The sequence below is a fragment of the Mirounga leonina genome, unplaced genomic scaffold (genome assembly GCF_011800145.1).
Source record: "Mirounga leonina isolate KUSES-001 unplaced genomic scaffold, KU_Mleo_1.0 Mir_154, whole genome shotgun sequence".
NCBI lineage: Eukaryota > Metazoa > Chordata > Mammalia > Carnivora > Phocidae > Mirounga > Mirounga leonina.
In genome coordinates, this window is record NW_023270389.1 from 46162016 (window position 1) to 46183398 (window position 21383).

General features: G+C 31.9%; 1 protein-coding gene across 4 annotated transcripts in view; it reads left to right on the top strand.

Moving 5' to 3' along the window:
• The window catches only part of ODR4 (odr-4 GPCR localization factor homolog), a 33155-nt gene that overhangs the window by 11028 nt on the left and 744 nt on the right, over nucleotides 1-21383 (top strand). For 2 of the 4 annotated variants that reach the window (XM_035010684.1, XM_035010686.1), the window contains exons 6-12: nucleotides 350-490; nucleotides 1498-1593; nucleotides 2440-2508; nucleotides 6173-6301; nucleotides 7007-7097; nucleotides 11970-12155; nucleotides 19976-20086. In XM_035010684.1, coding sequence (XP_034866575.1) covers nucleotides 350-490; nucleotides 1498-1593; nucleotides 2440-2508; nucleotides 6173-6301; nucleotides 7007-7097; nucleotides 11970-12155; nucleotides 19976-20086 — 823 coding nt within the window. Of the gene's footprint in view, nucleotides 1-349; nucleotides 491-1497; nucleotides 1594-2439; nucleotides 2509-6172; nucleotides 6302-7006; nucleotides 7098-11969; nucleotides 12156-12814; nucleotides 12935-19975; nucleotides 20087-21383 lie in introns of those variants that run through there. The other 2 variants (XR_004680279.1, XM_035010685.1) reach the window with 2 other exon arrangements.

The window sequence follows — 21383 nt, forward strand, 5'->3', positions numbered from 1 at the left end:
AGAACATCTGGCACCTGATAGTCGTTCAGTGGTTATTTGCTCCACACAGAAGCTTCTGAATTGACACTGTCAAAGTTACAGATGAGAACCAGAGAACGGATTCTTTTTAACCTAGCACTGGGGGATGGAGTTGCCAAGGCTGTCTGGAATGTATTGAAGGATAGTGAATTTAATGCATGCTTTATTTCTATTTAGTTTTAACCTGTTGCCCTTTAATGAAAGAAGTTGGCCAAATATGTTAGATATCAGCTTGTATGATTTATTAGGTTGTACATTTTATATTTTGTTGATCCATGTATTTTACCTAAATCACATATTTTATGTTTTTCCACCTTCCCCACTGCTAAAGAGTTCAGCAAAACCAGCAGATTGGAAGTATCAAAATGGACTATCAACTTCATGGCTTTCATTAGAGTGTACAGTTCATATTAATATTCACATCCCACTGTCTACCACTTCTGTCAGCTATACTCTGGAGAAAAATACAAAGGTATCAGGGCAAAATGAATTTTCTTTAGTGATCACTGAACAGATAATCTGCTTTTATTTTGGTTGTCTATGCCATTCATTTTGTAATCCTCAAAAATTACATGCTAATTATGATGATATTATTACGGGTGACTAATTTATTACTCCAGCCAAATTAGAAATTTAGAGATAGGACAGCATTATAATACTAATGTATTTAGCATAATAGGTGCTCCATAAATATTTCTTGATTAACATGCAGTTAAGTACATTGTAAAATATAGTTACATAAAATATAATTATATAAAAAGGTATACTGTTTGGTCTTTTTTTTTTTCCTCTTGGTCTTTAGTTTTATTTTCTCCTTTCCAGTCCTCTTTTGTATTTCTGTACCATTCTTTTGTTCTTATTTCAGTTCTCTTCTTTTTTCCTATTGAAGGAAGCAAATGGAACTTGCTTATTTTTTCCTCTTTAGTACTGCTTTATATATTTGTTCTTGAGGTTCTTTCTCTTTTCTCACTTTTAATGGGAATTATTGAATTTTATTTGACTATGATCATGTAGTTATTAAGCCTCCTAAGTGTGTGATATGAATGTTAGTTTGGGATAAAGATTAGAAAAACTATTATTAAATATGGCTAAGTTGCCAAAATTTGGGGATATACTTTTTTTTGTTGTTTATGAGACGGAATAAAAGCAAGCATAGGGAATATAGTCAGTGATATTGTAATAGTGTTATGCAGTGACAGATGGTAGATACACTTGTGAGCATAGCATAAGTATAAATAAATTGGGTCACTATGTTGTATACCTGAAATTAATGTAATATTGTGTGTCAACTATATGCAAAAATTTTTAAAAAATACATGAAGAAAAAAATGGCAAAATGTTAACTCAAAAAATAAAATACCACGTTACTGATTACCACATTAACATTTGAGTATATTAGGTGGAAAAAAAGTGGGCCCTAGGGAGTTTAATTGAGATGACATTATATCTGAAAGATATCCATGTTGTGTTCCTTTTAAGAATGGACTTGCACGCTGGGCTAAACAAATAGAAAATGGCGTTTATTTGATTAATGGACAAGTTAAAGATGAAGATTGTGATCTATTAGAAGGACAGGTGAGTTGAGAGAAAATCATCTTACTTATGAAATTATTTGTGCTTAAGGAAAAATAAAAGATGACTTTTCTTTAGTTCTTGCCTTCCTGAAAACAGTTTCCATCTACTTCTTATTTCTAAGGTCTTTTTTTTTTTTTTATTTCTAAGGTCTTTTAAAGTAAAGGGCAAATAAATGTTTTTTTCAGAAAATGATTGGAGATTATTTCTGAATTAATTGGAATCCTGAAATCTGAAGAAGGGAGTGTCATCTAAATTCTATCTAATTTCCCAATTGTAAACTGCTTGCTTAAAACTAAAGGTACATGTTCTACTTTGATAGCAGTTTAAAAGACTGTTTGACCATTTTATAGAAGGGATCTATACAGGTTTCTAAAATAGCTTTGATCTATCTGAAGAGGAACTTTGGTAATCTCTCCCTTTAGTGCAAGGGTCAGTGAACTTTATGTAAAAACCAAATAGTAAATATTTTAGACTTGGTGGGCCACATGGTCTCTGGCAACTATTCAACAAGCAGCCACAGATAACATGTAAATGAATGATTTTGATTGCGTTCTGTAAAACTTTATTTACAAAGACTAGAAGTGGTCTGGATTTGACCTATAGCCATAGTTTGCCAATCCTTACTTTAGAGGAATAAAAGTAGGGAATTAATGGTTTTTAAGAGTATACACTGACTGATAGACAATACACAAAGTAACATATTTATAGAAAAAGCCAATATAAAACAAATAATAAGACTTTCTTTTCCTCTAAGTTACTTAATATATGTAAGATAGTTCCTAAATTGTCTTTTGTATTCCACTCCAGTCTCAGTAATCTAGTTTTTTAACTTTTGTGTTTTTTCAGAAAAAATCTTCTAGAGGCAATGTTCAAGCAACTAGTCATTCTTTTGATGTCAAAGTGCTAACACAGTTGGTAAATATTTTAAAATACTACTTATCTAAAATACTTTATTTTTTAGAATAATCATAATGAAATTGTTTTGGTTTTTATATTTATAATTAGAGAGTCAAAGAATTTTAGAGATGTGAAGTGTAAAAAATGTCTAGTTCTAGGAAATTTATTTCCAAGAAGCATTATGTTAATAAAACCTATTTTGGTCTTTTGCCTCAAGGCTATTAAGATTTTAGCATCAAGTAGAGAGCAATTTAAAAATATATATGTATTTTATATATATAACATATATAAATAACAAATACATACATACATGTATGTGTGTGTGATATTTTGGGTTGTAGGTTTTATGAGCAAAGTTGTAGTTCTTAACAACTTAAAAAGATGTATGCACAGATGTGCCAAGAGTTGTCATATACTTAATTTTGAAGTATATTTATACCTCCTCTGATTTGGTAAAAATCACATATTATTAGCAACTTTTATATTTTTATATAGTTGTTTTAAATTACACATCTCTTCAGAATTGGAAGTCGGGTATCTTGAAGAATAAAAAGTTAAAGCCACTAATTATTCCTAAAAGAATGCATGCAGAACAGGATATTTTTTATTGTATGTTTTGTACAAATACAAATATTGTCTTTTTTTTTTAACTAAGTAAAATAGACTTAAAAGTAATTTGCATAGGAGGACTTTTTAATTTCTTTTCTTCCTTGTCTGTGTTTGGCAATAGTATTTACTAAATTGTCATTGGACTTAATGGCACTCAACATGAGTTCTCAATTTCTCTTCTTAGTACCTTTGAGTTTAGATGTGTCCTTTATTTTATTTAAAGATTTTATTTTATTTATTTGACAGAGAGAGAGAGAGAGAGACAGCTAGAGAGGGAACACAAGCAGGGGGAGTGGGAGAGGGAGAAGCAGGCTTCCCGTGGAGCAGGGAGCCCGATGCGGGGCTCAATCCCAGGACCCTGGGATCATGACCTGAGCTGAAGGCAGACGCTTAACAACTGAGCCATCCAGGCACCCCTAGATGTGTCCTTTATTTTAAAGCTATTCCTGTATCTACATGTTTTTTACTAGATATGCTTACGTGACCTTTTGGTTTTTTAAAAAATTTACTTAAAATTATTTTAGTGATAAAATTGGAGTTGGTAGATGTGTAGACTACGGGAAAACAGAAAGGAGAGATAATATTATGAGAGATAATTTATTATAATATTTATTATTATACAGTATAATATCTTTTTATCAATCATTCCACTGGTCAGCCAGCTTGAAACTTTAAAATGACTAATATGTAATAAGTAGTCAATAAATACTTGATGTCACTTTCCTCCTACTTAACCTCCATCAAGTCTTGTTGATTTTTCCTTTGCAGTGTTAAGTTCATCTTCTATTTTCCTTACGGTCTTAACTGCCACTAGTCTTACAATGTTATTAATTTACCTATATTATTACATATAACTCTTAACTGGTCTCTGTTCATTCTTGTCCAGAGTGATTCTTTTTCTGAAAATCCTGATACCTTTATTTGTATGTCTCTTGGAGTATCTTCTGTATTTCCAGTCTATCCTACATATAAACCATCAGATTATCCTATCTGAGTCACAGTTTGCATTCATTCACTTGTTATTTACTTATTAGTGTTTTTTAGAAAGTATTTATTGAGTATGTATAAGGGTTAGGCACAGATTGTGTTAATCTCCTTGTTTAAAATTTCTTAGGTGCTCTACACTGACTACTTAGAAAAGTCTAATTCAAGGCTCTTCATAGCCGCAGCGTGCCTATTCATTAATTTCATACTTACTATTTCAGAGGTTTGCTTTCTATGTCTTTAAAATCATATTTATTTTCTGAGCCATGTGTCTTGCCAGTACCATCTTTTCTCTGAGATTCAGACAGTCAGAATCCTGTCTGTACTTTAAGATCTACCCCAAATGCTACCACTTATGTAAAGTTTCTTTTGGTGATCATAACCAGAGGAATCTTTTCTTTTCCAAAATACTATATCATTGTCACAGAAATTTCTCCACTTATGACCAAGTTAGGTTCCCAGAGTCTCTTTGTAAGCTACTTTGTTCCTAAGTCCAAAGAAACCAAGAGGAGTTGACATTTGTAGAACACAGGTACATTTCTACCAGAAAGGAGTAAGTTAATCCTTACATCTTTTGAAAATTCTCCGTGTGTGTATGTAGTCTGTAATGTATAGTCTAGTCCTTTTTGGAAAATAGTGCCCTAATTAAGGGCGCTATTATATGTTGTATAATATTAGATAGTGTTATATTATATTATGTTATGTTATATATTATTACAAGTGTGTTATATACTATAAAACATATGCTAGATATTAAATATATAAAATAGGGCATTATGTTCCAAAATGGAATAGTTTCATCAATAGTAAAGTTCTGCATAGTGGATAAGGGAAGCCCAGTACTCTCCCTCCACCCTCACCTTATTGATATATAGATCTCTACGAGTATCATAGGAAGCTTATTCCAGATACAGTATGAGCATTATCACCCTGCTGTTTGGTTTGATGAAAGACATTTTTTTAAACAGACTTGGAACCTTTTAAACTATTCAGTCTGTGACAAATTTCTTACCAATAAGAACTTGACTGTGTTTAAGTTTAAATTCTTAAAAAAAAAAACAAACTAGCTTTGCTTGAATTACATTAGACATTGACTGTTCAGTAGCTATATATTAAGTCTTTCGTTTTCTTCACCATTTTTCTTCCTCAGTTCCTGATTATTCTTTTTGCAGAGGCACATATAACACTATTCATAAGTTGCATGATTTGTTTTTGTTCTTCAGAATTGACTCTATTTATTCTAGGTATACTTAGAATTTTTATTTTTACCATGTCTCATTTATGGGGTATCCTTTTTTAAAATCACAATTTTTGTTTCCATTGTGATTTATAGGCTTCCAGTAGTACTTTCACTGTTTTAATGCTCTCCTTGTTTGGGCATTTATTAAAATAATAAGGTTAAAAACATCTGTGAAACATCTTGAAACCAAGCATGAATTAACACTCCTTAGATTATGGAAGAATGAGCTTGTAAACGGAAGTGACTGCTTACAGCCACTCATGTCATTTTCTGGTGACAACCGCAGTTGACTTGCCTTTTTGCTGCTGGGGAACATACAGCATTACTTTTAGTCTATGGAAGTTAAGTGTCAAAAGTGTATAAATAAGTGTCTTTACACTGCTTATCATTTTACCAAATTTATCACAACCTCTGTTATTCCAGTTATTTTTGTGCAAATCTTATATTGCATACCTTATATATCCTACTACACAGATGATGTACTAAATATATATATATGTCTTCTTTACACATCTTTTATCTTAACAGTATTTAACCGAGTAATCTGCAAATAATATATTTTTAGTGAATATGTTAAATAAAGAATGGTATTTTAGATGGTCATGTTAGTAAGAAAAAATTTAGATGTAGTTGTGTTTAACATCAGAGTACATTTAAAATACTCAGAAAATAATATATAACTTAGTAAGGAGGAATATGAAGGCCTTTTAATAATTTATGGGAAATATTTTCAAACACTTGGTTCAGTCAAAAATTCTATCTTGCTTCATGAAATGGCTTATATAATTTTTAAGTGTTTCATATAGTTAATTGCTGGCTATTAGAACTTAAAGAGATTTTGTCTTTCAGCTTCTGAATTCGGACCGCAGATCCACAGCCACAGTCCAGATCTGCAGTGGCTCTGTAAACCTTAAGGGTGCTGTGAAATGCAGAGCCTATATTCACAGCAATAAACCCAAGGTTAAAGATGCTGTGCAGGTACAAAAGGAATAACTGGTATATGAAAAACAGAAGCATGTTGATGTAACTATCCAAAAATCCTAAAATTTTTCTCAATCTCAGATTTCATAATTATGAATTTGATTTTAACTGATAATCAAGTCCCAATCTGTTGGCTAGTCCAAATATACCATGTAATTGGTCCCAAGATTTTCATATGTAGGATGTCTGTTTTAAAATGCCTTTTTTAAACTGATGATTATACAAATTTATTCAGTGCTCCACAGTTGTGATATATTAGTGCATTTGAAATCATTTCTTTGGAGGGAAATTAAACTTTTTAAATAACAAGAAAAGTATTCATTGGAAGTATTATTAGGTAATATTCTGTAATCTGTAAAATTTCTATCCAGAAATTTAAAAAATGATGACTGGCACTTTTGTCATAGTTATACATTTCCTAATTTGGAACACTAGCATTATTTCTTTAGATGGAAAATTTCATTCATTTATTTGGTTTTAATTATTTAAATGAAGGTTAAGCAAATTTGCTATTAAACTGTTAATGTGTTAATAAGCATGTTAAATAAATGGACATTAAAAAATGGAATGATGTACCAGTTATTTTAGTGGACATGATTATATAGGAAAGTCAATTATGTTGGGGGAGGGTGGTAATAAAATAGTACAAATCTAAAGTAATGGGTTTTATTTCTTATTGTAATTTGTTTTGTTTTTTCATAGGCAATGAAGAGAGATATATTGAATACAGTTGCAGATCGTTGTGAAATGCTATTTGAGGATCTTCTTTTGAATGAAATTCCAGAAAAAAAAGTTATGAGTATAAAATTACGAACATTTTTTGTGTGTGTTCAATTGATACAGTAATAGGATGTCAAAATGTAATAGATACATCATCTTTTGTAACTACCCAGATCTATCTTTTATAACAATATGGCATCTTTTACTTTTCTTAGTGAATGACAGTTTTTCAGTTGCCACCCAAAAAAAAGATGTTTAGAACACCTTATAATAACAAATCTGTCAACTTTTAACAGTCTCAGGGAGGATTTTTAAAAAAAATTCTGCATGAATTTCTGCCAGAATGGGTAAACTATTAACTTTTTAATTTAATTTTATTTTATTTTTAAGATTTTATTTATTTGAGAGAGAGAGAGCACAAGCGGGGAAGCAGCAGAGGGAGAAAAGCAGGCTCCCCACTGAGCATGGAGCCTGACATGGGGCTTGATCTCAGGACCTTGAGATCATGACCTGAGCTGAAGGCAGCCACTTAACAAACTGAGCCACCCAGGTGCCCTTTTGTTAACATTTTAAAGCTAATGTTTTTTAATTAAATCTGAGATTTTAAAAAAATATTATTCAAAATAAAAATATTTATTAGTGTTAAGTATTATATAATAAAATTTTAATAGGTATTAATTTATGGTATATATGCAATTGATCTGTTAATACCAAATTTTTTTGAATACCAATTTATATACTCATTATTACTCTAACACTTTATCAGATTTTAAAAAGCCTGGGTCATGGTGTCTTAACCTTTTATATTACTCCGTTTTGAAAATTATAAACTATACCATTTCCATAATTTGTATTAATAATAATATTTTTACTCCAAAAGAAAATTATAATACTGAGTATGCTTTTTGAAGTTACACATTTTTCTCTACCTTCCTACCATTCAGGTGCGATTGCACTTGCAATTCACAGTTGAGTATGTACATAATTGAAACATATACATTAGCTAGTTAAGGGAATATTTTTATGTTAATAGGAAAAACTCTATGTAGCTATGTAATACACTTCTTGTAGTACTATTGATAGGTAGTATATTAGGTTTGGTGGACTAGTCATAATTTTTATATTCCTAATATGATAGATTAGCGGAATTGCCAGATTTAACATTTGTCCTTCCTATACTCACAAATAACCCTGAAGCTCCATTTACTGATGTATAGTTTTTCTGAGACATGAATTTGAATCTTACATGCAACAATTGGATTGAGATTTTTGTTTTGGAAAGTATGTAAAACCTGATCAGTCAGTCACCCGGTCAGCCTATCAGTCTCGTGTTAGGGTGGCCTTGTTTTTACTACTTTGTGTATGTGATAACTCTCGTGGTGCTAAACATTACTTCACTTTTTGAGCAACAGTACGTGCTACAACTGAACTGTGAATTTTAGGATTTTCAGGGACAGGGGGATGCATTCACCATTAGTGCCCAAATCTACCCTATTATACACATTGGTTCAATACTCTATTCCATTTAACAGTGCTTTGTAAACTGGTATTATATGACTGTCTTGGTATTGCTTTATATTGAGTGAGCTAGTATTTTTAAATTTTTGCTGATGTTCAAGCAGTACAATTACTTCCCACAGCAGTTGTGATATTTATACATTAAATTTGATGTATTAGAAGTTAACGTTTTCTAATGTTACCTCTTCCTAAATTTTTTTAAAATAAAAGTTTTCACTGGTAGTTGAGTGGCCTTTGAGGCCTGTGTGAAGAGAATGGTCACTGTAGTTTGTTGGAAAAAAAGCAGTGACTAACATATTTGGTTGGGTTCTGTGTCTACTCTACCATTAGCTGAGTCACTTTGGACCAATGATTTAGTCTATCCAAGCATCCATTTTCTTATCTAGAAAACAGGGATTATAGTAGATAATCTTTGAGGTTGTGAGATTAAAAAAGATGATGTTTGTAAAGCCCCTAATACAAATAGGTAAACTATATGTTCAGTAAGTGGTAGTTACTATTATATTGGAGATGATAAAGAGAATTACTTGATAATTGTCTTTAAAATTTCCTAACTTTAATTTTTGGGAAGTGTATCATTGTATTTTGAAAAGAAAGCAAGTATAAATATATATATTTTTAAACTTTAGTAACAGAATTATTTCAGCAACATCTTAGTTGATCTTAAGATACCACAATAAAAGAATAAATTGCAAGTGTAATAATACAAACAAAAGTAAAATTTGAAGTTGAACATATATACACCAAATTGTTAGATTTTAGATTTAGTCTTCATTTTACTTAGCTTATCTTTCTTCTATACTGGTAAGATTTTATGTATTTGTAATTTGGTAAAATGTAGAATGTATGCCATGAAATTAACCTGAACTAGAGGGTTTTTTTGCATGCTTAAGGAAGTCTGCAAAGGGCATATTAACTTTACATTCCTAATCTTTAAAATAAACATAGTCTCTGAATTCTGGCTATCCAGATGAAAGAACTGGATGTAGTTGAATGACAATAAAAAATATAAGTCCAATCATTCCTTTAACTTACTATGGTCTTCCCCTTCTCAGATTCCCCTTAAGAATTCCGGAGCTTCTCTCAGCCTACATTCAGTCTTGCCCAACTTACTCTCAGCAGGTGACCTACTCATTGTGAAAATTGAAGACTCTTACCTTCTTCCATTCCTATATTCATATCCATCCATATCACTTGTCCTCTGAGAACATATTTGTATTCCTCTTTGCCTTTGGTCGTGGTTTTGCTCTTTAGATGGCACTTCTCTTTGCTTCATACAAATGTCTACTTATCCTTCAAGAATCAACTCAGATCTCAACTATTGTACACAAGTTTCTATAATACTCCAGTATGAGTTAGGATTCTGTTCTTAACCAGTAAAAAACCAATTCTTATATTGCCTTGAATTTTTTTCTGTTTTGAACTTACTTCAAATAATGTTTAACTAGATGCTCTGCTGTGGGAATATTCCTAAAGGATTCTTAGAATACTTTGTGAGAAGTGTTTTTTTAAAAGATCCTCCCTTTTTTAACCTCAGACCAACCAGAAAAAAACTTGGTTTTATTTAGATACTAAATGGCTAATTTAACTTTTTTTTTTAAAAGATTTTTATTTATTTATTTAACAGAGATAGCACAAGTAGGCAGAGCAGCAGACAGAGGGAGAGGGAGAAGCAGGCTCTCCTCTGAGCAAGGAGCCCGATATGGGGCTCGATCCCAGAACCTTGGGATCATGACCTGAACCGAAGGCAGCCGCTTAACCGACTGAGCCACCCAGGTGCCCCTAATTTAACTTTTTAATTTGAAAATTATAAGTTCTTTTTTTAAATGAGTAATTTAAAATGATCGCAACTACTGCTTTCACGTTTGATTTTATACCAAAGAAATTTATTTCTTTTTCAGGAAAACTAGAATTAATGCAGCTTGAATTAGTTTTAAAATTTTTCATGCCAATTACACATATATATTGTAGCCATCTTTGAAAGTTTTGAACTTAACCTGTTTTAAGAAACTATAGCCCTGGGGCGGCGCCTGGGTGGCTCAGTTGGTTAAGCGACTGCCTTCGGCTCAGGTCATGATCCTGGAGTCCCGGGATTGAGTCCCGCATCGGGCTCCTTGCTCGGCGGGGAGTCTGCTTCTCCCTCTGACCCTCCTCCCTCTCATGCTCTCTGTCCCTCATTCTCTGTCTCAAATAAATAAATAAAATCTTTAAAAGAAAGAAGGAAAAAGAAACTGTAGCCCAAAATAAAATAGTACATCCCTAATTTCAATGTGTGGGCAACATACATGCTACAGTAAAAATTGCAGTAATATAATTTTACCGCTAGGAGGCAGCCTGGTCAAAGAGTAAAATTCTCCAAGTTCTCATATGACAACAAGATAAGCTGAATCTGCAGGAACACTAATTTAAGTCATAGCATTTTCTGTGACACTTAAGGCATTCTTTGTCATCTTTTGTTTGTAAAGCTAAAGCTACCACTAGTTTCTTGATAAGGAAATGTAGATTGCTTTTAAAGTGAGCCCTAGTTTTCTACTTGATCTGTACATTGGCTGCTTAATCATAACCATTGCTGAAAGAGGTGATTCTTTACACAAAATCTCTATCTTTGTTAATAGTTCAATAGAATGATGGTGTTGAACCAAACAATAATTATGTGTTCATGTAGAACAGTGACAGTGTTAGAAATTGGGGGGAATGTTGTATTTTACTTTGTGAGTATTCAAAGAATGAAACATTTATTATTTAGATCCAGATTATTTTTTCTAAAGATAATTTAAAGCTGTTTGCAAAAAGGTATTACAATTTAACAAGATAAAAATTATTAGCGATAAGAATGAGGCAAGAGGAAAATGAAAAAGAAAGCAGGATGGAGTTGGTAGTAAGATGAGTATACAAAGCATGTATCTTGATGTCCTGGTAAGATGAAGTCAGTGGTAAGATTAGTGCAAAATGAATGCTATTCAATTTTCCTATACATTTGATGTAGGTAGGCCACTAATTTGACTCCAAACTTGCATGAAGAAGAGAAATATTTATAAAATGCGGTGCTTGTATGGTTAAACAAGAAAAACAACAATTTCTGAGACCAGGGACAAAATTCTCTTGGGTATTCCTTCATAGGACAGTGGATAATACAAGAATATATAACTTAAAAAAAAAGAAAGAAAGAATGTATAACTAACAATACCTTCACATTTGAAGGCAGTGGTTAAGTTTACATTTCATAGGAGTATCATTTAGTCCCTTGCAGAGGCCAGAGTATTGAGGTAAAGCAGAATTCAGTAAGAGCAATTTTGTGTCCAATCAATTAAGACATGAAAAGGCCTTTTAGGTTTTATTTTTATTAGTGTATATTTCATATACAAATATATCACTGATGCTAGTGACAGACCTATCTAAATATTGATAATGTTCTATCTCCTTTTAGATTCTGAAAAAGAGTTTCATATCCTCCCTCACCGAGTTTTCGTCCCCATTCCGGGATCCACTGTAATGTTATGTGATTATAAATTTGGTGATGAGTCAGCTGAAGAAATGAGAGACCATTTTATAGAGATGTTAGATCATATGATTCAAATAGAAGATTTGGAAATTGCAGAGGAAATAAACACAGGTAATTATATGATGTTACTTAAGAACCTGATTAGACTTTCGCTAAGATGACCTATAAGGCATCTGGTTTAAGGACGTCTTTAGATTTCTTTAACACTAGTTCAGTTTGATATTTTTGAGGCATTTAAAAATGTGTCTGTTTAATTTCTACAGATAGAAACATGCAGTCAGTGTTTTCCTGGAAAATTCTACCAAAATTTAAGTTACTTAAGGTTTTTCTAAGCCTAGCAAGTAGATGTTCATAAGACAAGTTCAGCTTTAAATAGGTGGAAATACATAGCTTTTAGGTGTTTCTTTTATTATAAGAAAAGTTTTCTTAAAATTCACTATCTTAATTGTTTGGTTAAGCATTTTTAAACAGTTTATTAAACATCTTTTCGATACTAGTGGGCTTTATTTTCTTACACCTTCACGTAATTGGGATACTAAGGTTAAATGGGCAGTTCCAAACATTAGATCAGGATTATTTTTATAGAGCATAGATTTGCCATACTATCTAATTATGTAACAGTTTCTCCTCCTAAATGTCACGTTCACATTTGACCTTACATTCTTTTTTTTGTTGTTTTTTGTTTTTTTTTAATATTGCACAGTTTATTCTTGTCCCAGTTTTTATCACAAAATACTGATTCCATCAAAATTTATTTTTATTGATATTAGGGCCAACTTGCAAAACACTTGAAGCACAGATGTTGTTTCAAGGCGCCATTTTGTGATCTGACTTCCCTTTTCCACTTCTTGAATTAATCTCCTTTGTGGGTCTCTGGCTGTTGAGTTTAGGTGGGTAACGTTCAGTCACAATGGAAGTAAGGTGAGGAACTGATCTCTGGTGTGCTTGTTACCTTTGTGGGCTTTGATAACTACACTTGAGTCATTTTTTTTTTTTTAATTCTTAATCGTGACTTCTTAAAAAATTTTATTTCATTATTTTATGTTAATCACCATACATCACATCATTGTTTTTTGATGTAGTGTTCCATGATTCATCGTTTGTGCATAACACCCAGTGCTCCATGCAGAATGTGCCCTCCTCAATACCCACCACCAGGCTAACCCATCCCCCCACCCCCCTCCCTCTAGAACCCTCAGTTTCTCAGAGTCCATAGTCTCTCATGGTTCGTCTCCCCCTCCGATTCCCCCCCTTCATTCTTCCCTTCCTACTATCTTCTTTTTTTTTTTTTAACATATATTATTTATTTAGAAGGCTGTTTTTGTTTTGTTTTGCTTTGCTTTGCTTTTGTTTGTGTAGTGAGAGAAAGATATGAAAATATATCTATAAATAAGTGTGTAAGTTTATGACAGGCTTCCTGAAACATTTAAAAATATGTGATAAAAGGGCGCCTGGGTGGCTCAGTTGGTTAAGCGACTGCCTTCGGCTCAGGTCATGGTCCTGGAGTCCCGGGATCGAGTCCCGCATCGGGCTCCCTGCCCGGCAGGGAGTCTGCTTCTCCCTCTGACCCTCCTCCCTTTCATGCTCTCTGTATCTCATTCTCTCTGTCTCAAATAAATAAATAAAATCTTTAAAAATAAATAAATAAATAAAATAAATAAAAATATGTGATAAAAGTAATTATTTGCAAATATCAGTAAATATTGAGTATGTAGCTATTTATCGAACTTCAGATTTCTGATATAATAGTAGAAAGTCTTTAGGCCGCTTTTGAATGTGGATGTTTGTGAAATTTGAATATAACAATTTTTAAGTCTTTTTTCTAATTCTAACTTCTTAATTATTTTTCTGTGACTTAACTAATTCCTGCCCCCACCAATAAGAGTATTTGATTCAGAGTACTCTTGTTACAGTGATGAGTCAAGTAAGTATTTCACTGGTGAATATCAAATCTGTCAGTAAAGTCTTAGATTAGTTGGAGACCAGTGAGTTTGTTGTTTTGTTTTCTTTTTCTTTTTTTTCTCAACAACTCCAGGTTAGTATTAATTATGATGTGGAACAGTAAGCTTATTTTAAAGAAAAAAAATACTTCAAATTGCTCAGTATCTGATGTTAAAAGAGCATCTGTGTTTTAATCCTTTGAAAACTATCATTTTTTAAGGGATAGCTATAGTATATTCCCTAACTGATGGGTACTTTGAAAGTAAACTGGTAAACATGTTTGCTGCTTTCTGAAATATGTTTTCCCAGATTAGTGGCTGCACTCTCTCTGCCAACCAGATTTAGAGTCATCAGGGTAGGGATTTTTGATTGTTCACTTTTGTCTCTATTGCCTGACAATAGTTCTTGACCCATTCTGTTGTTGATAATCTGAATGAATTTTACTTGGGATCACTAGAGTTGACCTAGTTCATCCTCTTTCTTTTAACATTGAAATTTATATTCCTAGGAGATGGGGATTTAGACTGTATTCTTCCTTATTCCAAATACCTGTCTGTCTTCCTATAACTAACACCTTATTCAGTAATCTGGAGCAGTAAAACATGAGTACTTTTTTACTGAGGCCATGCTTTTAAATTTGAGGTCAACTATCATGCTCTTAAGTATGTTGAAGCCAAATATTTGCACAGTCCTTTAACTGGTCTCTTTATTATAGTTTCCAGATCTCATTCTTTCTTACCACCTTGTTTGTCTTTTTATAGATTAGGAATTTTTAACCTGTGGTACCCGTAACCTCTGGGGTCATAGCTGGCTTTCAGGAGATCCACAAACCACTTAAAAGTAATTGTATAATTTTTTTCTGGAAAAAGATTTATTAAAGGGTTGGTGACCTAAGAAAGATTAAAAACTACTTCTTTAAATATACTTTGGTTTGCCTTTCTTTAAATAAATTACCCTGAATTCAACCTAATATTCTAATAATATTATTAGCTATTATTTATATAGAACCTACTATGTATAGGCACTGTTTTAAGAGCCTTACAAATACTAAATCATTTAATTCTTACAATAGCCCTATGATGTAGATACTATTCTTAGTCCCATTTTCCAGATGAGAGAATTGAAGCTCAGAAAGGTCAAATAATTTTTCCAGGGTTACACAGCTAGTAAATGGTGGAGCTAGAATTTAAACTTAAGCAATTTGGTTCTAGAGTCTGTGCTTTTTCTAACAATTCCTTTCCATGGGACCTAACCAATACAGACTATAGAACTACTACTTTCCATGGTCTAGATATTTATTTTAGCATGGCCATCTTCATTGCATCATTCAAAAATTTTTTTGACTTAAGTGAATGATGTTGCATTATTCTGGTTTAATTTCATCTTCTGTCAGTATAATTTCTCACTTGTTGGCTAGAATCTTGGATATGTTATTATAGTAGATGGTTTTCATATTCTTTTTGAATTACTTGTCACACTTATAGTGTGTATTACATTTATGAAAGATTAAAGGGTAGCATTGTATGCAAAATTTGACCCAATCACAACTTACTTTATTATTTTTTTATTTTTTGACTAATTATTTTTACAACTTACTTTAAAAATCAGATATAAAAGCTTAGGGAGAGAGAGATTTCATTTAGATTATTTTTTTAAAGATTTTATTTATTTATCTGAGAGAAAGAGACAGAAATAGTGACAGAGATAGCGAGAGAGAGCAGGAGTGGGGAGGAGAAGCAGGCTCCCCGCTGAGCAGGGAGCTCAATGCAGGGCTCTATCTCAGGACCCTGTGACCATTACCTGAGCTGAAGGCAGACGCTTAACTGCCCGAGCCACTCAGATGCCCGGACTGTCAGATTTTTGAGAGTAAGTACCTAGAATGTTTCTCTCTGTACTCAGCTCTATGCCTCAAACATGATAGGTATTCTTAAATATTTGTTAATAATTGACTGATATATACTAAATAGGCCATTTTTTGGAAATTATTGCACATCTTTTTTTCACTTATTTTATGCTTGAAAAATTGTAAAGTTTACATCTAGCCAGATACAAGGTTTTTAAGGCTTGTGTAGGGCACTACAACTGAACATGTACATTTAAAAAGGGTATGATAGTCATAGCTCTATGGTGATATAATTCAGAACATTTTAAGGGGTATAGAACATTTAAAACATATGACATTATGCAGAACTAGACATTTTAATTCTAGTTTACAGCATTTAGTATGTCTATTTATCAGATATTTATTAAGCATTTGCTCTGTTCAAGGCAATGTGATAGATAAAAAATCAAAGATGAGATTCCTTTCCTTAAAAAGCCTGATTTGGAAGATATAATATGTATGCACTGTTAATTATGCAGAACATGTAGTAAGGTCATAAGAGTAAGAACTTACCATTAATGATTAAAATTTTAGAGTTTCCAGTGATTTTGTTAATTATTCAATGAGAAGAAAATATTTTGACTGTAGGTTAGCGATAACAATCTACAGTAACCAAGTTTTGACATTAGTTTTTTCGATTTTAGTAAACTGTTTCCATTTTTTCATTGTTTACTATTCCTGCTTTATGTTTCACTTTAATTGAAAGCACACATCTATTGTATAAATTGATGCTCTGTAGTATTCAGTGGATAATCCCAAATATATTAAAAGCTCCCTAGTTTTGAATGATTCTTAGAATTCTTTGTATGTATACTAAATATATTTTAATCCTGTTTTTCAGCTTTCCTTCAGTTAAGCTTTATCATTAACACTGTACCATGTTAAATATTAGTATGAGCTAGTAATTGAAGTATTTAAAAATCCACTTTTTAATCTTAGATGATATATAAATGTTCATTAGTCTTTTCTTGTGGATTTTGATTTTTTATAAGCTTTTAATATTGGTACTTAGTTGTATATTTCACACTGTATTTTAAAATTATTTTCTGTCTATATTTTTTTATGCTGGTAATCTATTATAGAGATAGATAAACTGAATAGGAAGAGTTTAATATTGCACAAAGGAAACAAAACAGCAATTTGTGGAAAGTTTAGGTGTATATACTTGAATGTATGCTGTATCAAACTCATGATCTCTAGATTATATATTTTTCTAATATTATATAATGTATTGAAGATACTGCTTCATTATGTTAAATATGATTCTTTAAGGACTCTTTCCTGTTTTTGAAACTTATATAAATCCTAGCTGAGTGATTGATTGACTACTCTATTTTAAGCATTAGGGTTCTAGAGATCAAATATACAGTTCTGACTCTGAAGAAGTTCACAGTCTAGAGGGAAATACAGAGAAATGGGTTACTCTAAATAAAGTGATTAGTTCTATAATAGAAGGATGAACAGAATTATCAGAACATTTAGCACAGGGATTATCCTTTTATGGGGTTAGAGAAAGCTTCTGAAAGCAAGTGACATTTGAGTTCATTTTGAAGGATGAATGTAATAAAAGTAACTAGGCTTTTCAGGAATTGAACACTGGCATCAGATGTATTGTGACCAAGAATATGACTTGTCTAGAATTATATTAGTTTTGCTTTTTCAAATATCTGTTGAATTAGAAGAAATGATTTGGTAATTAGCATATTTTTAATAGCAAAATAACATATTCCCAAATTATAGGATAGGGTAAAAACATAAACATTTTAATGGAAAAATTAAGTGATTTTTCATGACATCCTATTCGTTTAGAATTATATTCACTTACTCATTCACTCCCTTACTCATTCATTAATTACTCAAAAATAAATTTTATTAATAATAAAAATAATGGATTATTAATATTAATTTTTCATTAATTTACTAAAAATATTAGATGCATAATTTTATGAAGATAATATTTTAACTGAGTCCAGGTATGCCACTTACATCTGTGTAACTTTAAATAATCCCCCTCCAAATCCCAGATTCTCTTGGTGTTAAGAGAATTTAGTACAAACATTAGGGAAAATACTTTCTAAACAAAAGGAGATACATAACTGTAAGGTGATATTAACTAGTATTATTATAATACATTTAAATAATGAACTTTCTGAATTATAATAAAGAATATTAACATTAAAGTATAAAAGTAATATTTTATAGTATGTATAAATTTTCCTATATACTTGAAATTAGGGTTTTCGTATATAATAAACCATAAAAGGTGGAGTTCAAATGTTAAAGTTCAAAAATTGAGGGGCGCCTGGGTGGCTCAGTCGTTAAGCGTCTGCCTTCAGCTCAGGTCATGATCCCAAGGTCCTGGGATTAAGCCTCACATCGGGCTCCATGCTCAGTGGGAAGCCTGCTTCTCCCTCTCCCACTCCCCCTGCTTGTGTTCCCTCTCTCGCTGTCTCGCTCTCTGTCAAATAAATAAGATATTTAAAAAAAAATGAAAATTACTATACATTTAAGGGTGTTAAACTTGTTATAACAATCCAGCTTTATTTTCTAAGTATTTGATGTTATTATTTGCTGATTATTATTTAATTATTTTTATTGTATAATATACTTGCCAAGTAGTTCCTATGTTTGAAATACATATTTTGCCAGGTAAATACCTTAAAATAACATACTTTTAAATGACTTAAGGGATGAAGAACAATTTGTTTGTCAAAATGACTCACTTAAGATGAGGGATAACTATGGCTTTAAAATTTCTTAGGTGCATTAGTCATCTCCTACTAGATATTAAGTTAGTAATTCAGATGCACTTTATCTACAGTATCAGCTAAAAATTTGAAGACACACCTTTAAAATCGGGTGAAACTCATCTTTGCCAATTCTGTCTTTATATCAGAACTAATTAATTTTTGTTGTTTGGTTAAACATTGATAATTTAATTATAAAGGAAAGAGAAGTAATAATGAACATGTATTTTTATGACTAAATCACTGAGTATAGTGAAACCTCATTACTTCAGTATTCAGGGATTGGAAGAAGACAACTAAGGAGTTTAAGTTTTAACATTTTATTTTAAGCATCTAAATAGTCCTGCCTAACTATCAACAGCTTGGAATGAAATTGAACACATTTACAACTTAGCATGCATTCATTATTGCCCTTGTTTTCTCTTTTGTTGACAGTTGCTCAAAAAGGTTACTTTCTTACATGATTAATTTGGAGCTTGTCTGAAGTTAAAATTACCTGATTTTAAGGAATGCTTAAGATCTAATTTCCTATCGAATCATATGTTATTTGCATTTAAATTTCAGATAGTAGTAAAATGACAAAGTGTCTGAGATTTGAATTAAAATCCCAGAAGCTCCCACCAAAAACAAACATAAATAAATTGTTATGACAACGTGTTACTCATCCTTGAAAAATACTCTGCTTCAGTAAAATTATCTCAGATTTGTATCAAATCAGTATGATTTTGTATGACAGATTAAAAATGAAAATAGAGCAATGAAATATTTTTTATAGAAGTAAATTAATTACTTGTGCAGAAAATTTGACATACTAGAGCATGACTTGCATATAACAATTCAATATTAAATGTATAAGTAATATATCATGAAAAACCATTTTTGTGCTCTTTATTTTTTTATTAACATATAATGTATTATTTGTTAATTTTTGTGCTCTTTAAATACAAGTACTCAAGTAAAAAAAATCCGTAGCAAATAAGTGTAATTCATGCTTCATCCATTATTTTTATTTGTATTTGTTATCTGAAATAAGGATTTTAGTGGCCCACCAAAAGAAGTTTTTTGGTACTGATATTTACTAATAGAAAAACCAAAATTGTATGTGTGTTAACATGAATAAAACTGTACTATTCATTCAACTTTTTGATCTATAGATGAAGTTAGGGGAAAAATGAAGCTGGTAGGCTAATGTAATCTAGAACTAAGGTGTTATAATCCTTGAGAAAACTAGAAACTGGAAATATAGAAGACTGAATTTTTTTTTGATAATATGTTCCTTATAATGTTCTTCTTTAAAACTCATTTTAAAATGGGAATTATTCCCATTTTATTTAGGATTGATTGTTATTATCCTCTTGCAGCTTGTATGAGTTACTCTATGACTACTGAAGCTTCATTGGACAACACAGATGATGAACAACCAAAGCAACCAATTAAAGCTACAGTAATATTGAAAATTCAGCAAAACATAGGTATATAATTTCTTTTATAACATTGAAAAGATGGTATTTTGGATTTGAGTTTTCTCATTATTTTAAAATTGTTTCCATTACATTTTGCTTTCTTAGAGGTGCTAGATTAAGCCTGTATTTATTATTATGGAAAGTGCTAGTCCCTGGAGATGGAAGAGATGGAAAGATTTATAAATACTGCATTATTGCAATTGCTCTCAAACATGACACTTTCTATTAATTTTTTTTGGCGTGTTTGTTTGTTTTTAGAGGGGGTGAGAGGGGCAGACAGAGAGAGAGAATCTTAAGCAGGCTCCACACCGGTGCAGAGCCTGATGTGGGGCTCGATCTCACAACCCTGAGATTATGACCTCAGCTGAAATCAAGGGTTGGATGCTTAATGACTTAACCACCCAGGCACCCCACTTTTTGTGTTTTTACAAGAAAAACTTGTTGAGTTTCGGGAATCAGTTACTATAGTTGGGCCAATGCTTTTCAAACTGGTGTTCTTTGAAAAACTGCTATTGTAGGAGATTTTGATACGTGTTCTATGAAAAAAGTCAAATTCAAGTCTGGAAATTTGTAATGAACTTCAGAATTTAATTTTATTTTTTTTATTTATTTATTTTTTTAAATTTTATTTATTTATTTATTTGACAGAGAGAGACACAGCGAGAGAGGGAACACAAGCAGGGGGAGTGGGAGAGGGAGAAGCAGGCTTCCTGCAGAGCAGGGAGCCCGATGCGGGGCTCGATCCCAGGACCCTGGAATCATGACCTGAGCCGAAGGCAGACGCTTAATGACTGAGCCACCCAGGCGCCCCGAACTTCAGAATTTTAAAGGCTCCAAGAAGCGTGGCAATCACTTCAACATTGTTCAGACATATTGATTAAAGAACATGTAGACTGTTGTTAAGGGAATGCCAATTTGAAAAATGCTTTATAAGCATTAAGACTTTTGACTGTTAGAAGCCAGAAGATTTTTCTTGGCACTTACTCATTAGATAATTACCTAAATTCTTTGTACCGAAGTGTGTGTGTATGTGTATGTCTGTCTGGACTGCTCTGGTCGGTTTTGTTTTGGTTAACTTACAGTTACCAGGAAAAAATAAGTAAAACTAAAAGTTGCCAACACAAACTTACTAATTCTTAGATTTTACAATGGTAGAATCTTGAGTTTTTTAGTTTGAATAGTTACACAGATGACTTTGCCTTGTCATGTTTGAGACCCACTGCCCATTGGAGCTGTCTTTTGGTTTAAGCTAGGTACCATAAAATGGCTGGAATGTCAGTGTGCATATTTATAGAAACTTTTTTAA